Below are 6,317 nucleotides of genomic sequence, written 5' to 3'. Positions count from 1 at the left end.
ATTCCACCAAATTGTTGAGGCTTATGTTCAAATGTCAATCCAGACATTAAAGTTGAAGACAGGTTGGGTATTCCAGCAAAACAATGATCCAAAGCATACCTCGATCTTGAGAGATCTCAAACATCCTGTTCATGCAAAGAGGCTGAAGAATATTTCTGAGCTAGAGGTGTTCTGCCAAGAACAATGGAGAAAAATTCCAAAAGCGAGAATTGAAAGAATCTTTGCTGGCTACAGGAAGCATTTACAAGCTGTTATAGTTTATAGAGGAGGAGTTACAAAGTACTAAGTGACAGGATTCCCAAACTTTTGCACAGGGCCTATTTCCTTTTTTTAAATATTACTTTGAAACTGTAAGGAATTAAAATAAGATTTGGAGAAATGTGTCATGCTTATTGTTACACCATTTACAGGTCACAGATTTACAGGTCACATTTGGTCACATTATTTTACCTATTCAACAAAAATTAAAACAAATGCTGCTAATTTATTCAAAGTTATCCTTGCTGTGTCTAGAACTTGATTGGACATTTATTATTGGTTTATAAAGGCACACACCTGTGTATATAAGGTCCCACAATTTACACTGCATGTCAACTCTCTGTAGACCTGTAGATAAAATTGTGGCAAGGCATAGATCAGGGCAAGAATATACAACTATTTCTAAAGCTATCAGTGTTCCCAGGACCACAGTGACTTCAATAACAGTTTGGAACTACCAAACTCTTCGTAGAGTTGGCCATCCTGCCAAACTGAATAACCAGGCCTTGGTCAGGGAGGTGACCAACAATCACTCTAACAGTGCTTCAGAAGTCCTCTGCAGAGATGGGGGAACCTTCCAGAAGGATGACCATCTCAGCAGCACTCCATCAATCAGGCAGCATCATGCTCTAGGGGTGCTAATGAGTATAGATTGGTGGACAGAAATGTTGATTTTATCCATTTTTAATTAAATCTACAACACCATAAAGTGTGAAAAAAGTGAAGGGGTCTGAAGACTTTCTGAAGCCAAGGTATGTGTGTTTTGTTTCTTACAGAAATTAATTTACAGATCATTGGACCAGCATGGAATATAACCCAGATTCCTGTACTAAACGCCAAGGGAAACACAATGACACTTGACAATCTTGCAGCTATCGCTGGAAAAAACAACGGTGAGATTAAAGGTCAAGGGTGTGATGGTGGTTGAATGATGATGATGATGATGATGCTGAAGATGAGATCACCTGTGATGATGATGATGGAGCATAACCAGTGTCTCTCTGGCCCAGGATCTGCTGCTGCAGTTCTGATGTCAGTCAGTGGGATGGAGAAGCTCATGAATGCCGGTTTCTTTAAGAGCGAAAATGTCACAGAGATATATTCTGACATCATCACCGCCACACTGCCTAAGACGAAACACAAGGAGCTCCCTGAGCCTGTCAACTTCACTGTGTACCACAAGAAGGTACAGAACTGGGTCTGTCATAATACAGGAGACATAACTTAAAGTAATGCATTTCATAATGTGACTCAAACTTTTATGCTGCATTTGCAGTCATAACCAATGAATAGCTTTGTTTTCCTTACACTGCTCTGATAACACCTTTGTGCTCTGTCTCTCTCATGTCCTGATCAGTAGAAGTTCCAGGCTGGCCTGGTTACCTGTGTGTACTGGCAGGAACAGGGGGAGGAGACTCACTGGTCAGTGGATGGGTGCACAGCCTCCTTCTCCAATGAGAACTACACAGTATGCAGCTGTACCCACCTCTCCACCTTTGCCATCCTGCTGCAGACGGAAGAACAGGTAGGTCTCCTTCATTACATTTACATTTATCATTTGGCAGACGCTTTTAATCCAAAGCGATTTACAAGTGCATCAGTGCTGCTGAGAAGGATATGAGCACAGGATTAGATACTCGGACAGAGATGAGCTCTGTGTATCTCTACAGGAAGAAGACAGTTCTCTGCTGGAGGCGGTGAACCTGTTCTGTATGTGTGTGGGTCTGGCCTTCCTCGCCCTCGCCATTCTCACATTCCTGCTGTGCACATGGAACCCTAAAATCAACAACACCGCCCGCCTCCACCTCTGTATCTGCCTCTTCTTGGGTCACCTGCTCTTCCTTGTGGGTGTGTCTCGCTCTGAGAATGCGGTAAGGGCGCTGTTCGGTGTGATAGAGAAAGTCATGGCTTACACCTTTGTTGCCGGGGAAATGTCACACGAAACAACAAATACATTTTTGTGGGTTTTTATTCTATACAGATCCCATACTAGTATGATATAGATTCGGATGGGAAGACAAAAGAAATTTCAATACTTAGTCAGGAGTTATATTAAGTACTCAGGAGATGGCGCTCTGTAGCCACCACACTACTATGATACCCAATTAAAACAGCGATTTGTTGCCAGCTGTTACCTTAGCTACTTTTGGTTTTCAACCAAACTCTTATACAGAAAAGACAATGAAAAGAAATAAAACGAAAAACCAAACCATAAACAACAGTACAAAACGGTAGTGGCAATGCTACATAAAACAGAAAACAAGCATTACAATACCAATCACGTTTTTCCATAAGTATCTGTTATTACTATTTACAGAGCTTCACTTACTTCATACACGCTACCTCTCCCTTTGGTGTGCTTTCCACATGGAGTTTCTGGTAATGGACACTTAACCTAAAGATAGATTTTTTACTTACAGTGCATAACCATACTACACATTATTATCATGTTACACTGATTAACTTTAAAATGGTACAGAAATAACATTTCCTCGTTCATATATACTAGGGTTTTCGGTTCAGAACTGACCTGCTACTTCGAGTATTTCATCAGACCATGAAGCTGAGCACCCAACGGTGAATCTCAATCCATCCACATTCCTTTGGGATAAATATGACATCACCAGCTGAAACTTCATACATACATTTGCCAAACCAAGTGTGGAATAGAGCATTTCCTTAAATTAAGCAAGTTAATGCATTAAATACAATGAGGATGCCTCTCGCACACGTTGCATATGTCCAGCCATTTTCTCTGTATCCTTTTCTCTCTAGTGCTTCCTTGAACTTCTGATTACATGACACCATCATATGACACCATAACTTCTTAAAGGCATACTGCTTTTACAAATGCTAAAATATGAATAATTTATACCACCTGGTTACACTTAAATGGTAAATGGTTGGCATTTATATAGCGCCTTTATCCAAAGCACTGTACAATTGATGCTTCTCATTCACCCATTCATACACACACTCACACACACACCGACCAGCTCGTCAGGAGCATTTGGGGGTTAGGTGTCTTGCTCAGGGACACTTCGACACAGCCTGGGCGGGGGATCGAACCGGCAACCCTCCAACTGCCAGACAACTGCTCTTACTGCCTGAGCCATGTCGCCCCTTTACTTTAAACCAAAAACCTTGTTTTTTTCAAACCTTGGGGGTACGCAAACCCTGTAAACTATGTATGGTAAATAGGCATGTCTGAGATGTAGTGCACTCATAATATGCTCAGATTTGGGACGTGGTTGTTATGGTTAATATACTCCAGTCCTGGAGGGCTGCAATGTCTGCTGGTATTTGTGGTTTGCTTTCAGTCAGCAGCCAATTAAGGCCTTGAGAACAAAGTGCATGGACTCTTTCGCCAATTAAAGACTTTGAAATGTATATCCCGTGCTGAAACACACCAAAAACCAGTAGACACTGCAGCCCTCCAGGACTGGAGTTTGACACCCCAATATGCCATCTGATTAGTCTCCTCTGGCTCGCCCAGGTGGTGTGTGCAGTCATTGCAGGCACGCTGCACTTCCTCTTCCTGTCCGGCTTTGTGTGGATGCTGCTGGAGACTCTGCAGCTCTTCCTGCTGGTCAGGAGCCTGTCCAAAGTGCAGGTCATCCAGAAGGAGGGGCTGAGGGCACTGTACCTCCTGCTGATTGGCTATGGAGCTCCCCTGGTGGTGGTGGGAGTGTCTGCAGCGGTGTTTTCAGACGGCTATGGCAGCAAAGACTCGTGAGTTTTTTATTGCCCATCGACTTAACATGGGGAGTCGCAATGCTAACTTAAATCAGACTAACATCTCCAAGTTTGTCCTACCAAGCAAGCTATGAAGTCTGGCTAAATCTCCAGCTTAATTATTAGCTAAAAACAGCAGTGACAGTGCTAATGCCAGATAGTTAACTAACTTAAATTAGCTAGAAAATATGTAGTAAACGCACAACCAAAATAAAAGGAAAATCCTTCTGCTCCAAATTTCCAACTTCTAGCACAAAAAGTTTGTCTCAATACATCAAAGCGTTGCTGAGATATTCCCTCACTTCCTGTTTGGCCGATTTCAATGGCTGTACCGAACAAACGATTTTGAAAATCAAAAATCTATCTGATTTTATGAGGCTTGGTCCGAAGATAATGTGTGCCTAATTTGGTGAAGATTGGACAAACATTTTGACCTGTGAGAATGTTTTTGATCTTTTGTTAAAATCCAATATGATTTTGATCATATGTAACGGAAGAATGCTTTTGAAAATCAAAAATCCATCTGATCCATCTGACTTATGTGAGGCTAGGTCTGAACATCACCGGTGCTGAATCTGGTGAAGATTGGACAAAATTTGTGGCCTGTGAAGCTTTCAAACATTTTAAGAAAATCCAATTCAGCTCATTACTTACTGGCGCTAGAAAGCTTGAAGTGGAGACATGAAGGCAGTTGTTCCCTTGCAGATGTAATATGAAAGAAAATTGACAGCAGCAGGATCTGAATTTGTCTTTTTATTTCAGGTGCTGGTTGTCAACAGATCGAAACTTCCGCTGGAGTTTTATCGGTCCAGTGTGTGCCATAATTTCAGTATGTAATAAGCAGCATCACATTCTGCCTCTGGTTAAGCACCCTGATCATATACAGAGATATTGAATAGTTTACAGACTGAGTAAATCTGGAGTGAAACCAGAACCTTTCAACATTTCAAGTTTAAAATTAAGCTACAGTATTGCTGAAACTCTTGCCTTACCAATAGGGCAATTTATAACCGTAGGGCATCATATGGCATTTTAGTAGCAGCTGTTTCCACACCCATTGCAGGTGGACAGCGGACTGTGGCAACAGGGAAGTAAGGACTCAGATTTAGGCCAGATGAACACTGGTTAAATGTATGACATTTGAATAAACCCTGTGGAGTCTTTTAGGGACAACTATCCTGAGAACTCTCCTTGTGTGTAATTGAAACAGCTCAACTGCATCTCATTTTGTGTGATCCTCTGGACCCTGCAGCCTACTCTAGCCAACATGAAGAGCGACGTCTCCCAGTCGAGAGACACCAGGTGAGTGTGCATAGCTGCCTGCGCATGTGTGAGCCTTCATGCATGTGCGCTTTGCATATCTGTGTCTGCGGGTCAAGAGTCTGATGGACTCACAGTGGAAGCCCTCATGATGCGTTGCATTAACATTCATACACTCCCTGAGATTCTCATGTTTATCTTTTTTCCCCAGGCTTATTGTCTTCAAAATTGTTGCTCAGTTTCTAATTTTGGGGTGCACCTGGATCCTGGGATTCTTCCAGAGCAGCACTATGTTAAAATACCTCTTCATCATTCTCAACTCACAGCAGGGCACCTTCATCTTCATCGTTCACTGTCTGCTCAACAAAGAGGTGACCAGACCCTCTCATGCAACAAGACTGTTTATTTTTGTGGTCGGTGCAGGGGTTGTTACATGGTGATGAACATGGTGTTAATATTGAATGTTGCTGGACAGTGCTGATTGGTCCCTATGTTGTGTAGGTGCGAGAGGAGTACAAGAGGTGGTTCTCATGTCTGTTTAGAAGAAAGGAGCCATCAGGAAGCAGGGGTTCCCCTAACAGCGTAGCTACTGTTCAAAAATGAAGGGTAAGACTTGATTGTGAGAAACTGCAAGCAAAAAAACTGTGATGGTAATAACTGATATGGTTGTGTCCAATAAAGACATTGAATTACAAGTCTCTTATTAGTGCTACTGTAAGCTTTTGGCCAATCAGCTTTTGTTTTTCACAATGAAATTTACCTGGAATTGTCCATTCAGGTCCTCTGTAACTCTTAGAGGAAGTGCCTTAATGTACATTATCTGTTGAAACTATGTAACTCATTTGAATTTTGATGCAAACCAGCTCGCCTTTTGAGGTAGGGAGAGACATTAGGCACACTGACAGATTTTTGTCCAAATTAAAATTGGCAGTTACAATATGTCTCCCTTTGCTGGGGTACAGAAGGCAGGAAGTCTTATGGTTTTCCACCCACTTTTGTCATGTTTTCCAGGAAAGCTGGGTCACACCTCAGGAAGTGGACAGGGCATAGGAGTGCCAGACAAG

The 6,317-nt window shown here is 42.2% G+C and overlaps 1 protein-coding gene across 1 annotated transcript; it reads left to right on the top strand.

Annotated features, from left to right (window-relative positions):
• Positions 1-1,189: 1,189 nt before the first annotated feature.
• Positions 1,190-5,856, top strand: LOC133114057 (adhesion G protein-coupled receptor E3-like). Its single transcript, XM_061223251.1, has 8 exons — positions 1,190-1,456; positions 1,628-1,783; positions 1,929-2,129; positions 3,755-3,990; positions 4,756-4,822; positions 5,204-5,295; positions 5,465-5,624; positions 5,755-5,856. Exons 1-8 carry the CDS (start codon positions 1,190-1,192, stop codon positions 5,854-5,856), a joined length of 1,281 nt encoding a protein of 426 aa, XP_061079235.1.
• Positions 5,857-6,317: the final 461 nt, after the last annotated feature.

Source organism: Conger conger, chromosome 16 (assembly GCF_963514075.1).
Source record: "Conger conger chromosome 16, fConCon1.1, whole genome shotgun sequence".
Taxonomy (NCBI): Eukaryota; Metazoa; Chordata; class Actinopteri; order Anguilliformes; family Congridae; genus Conger; species Conger conger.
The sequence above is the reverse complement of the archived record's forward strand: the minus strand, read 5'-3'. Positions and strand labels throughout refer to the sequence as shown.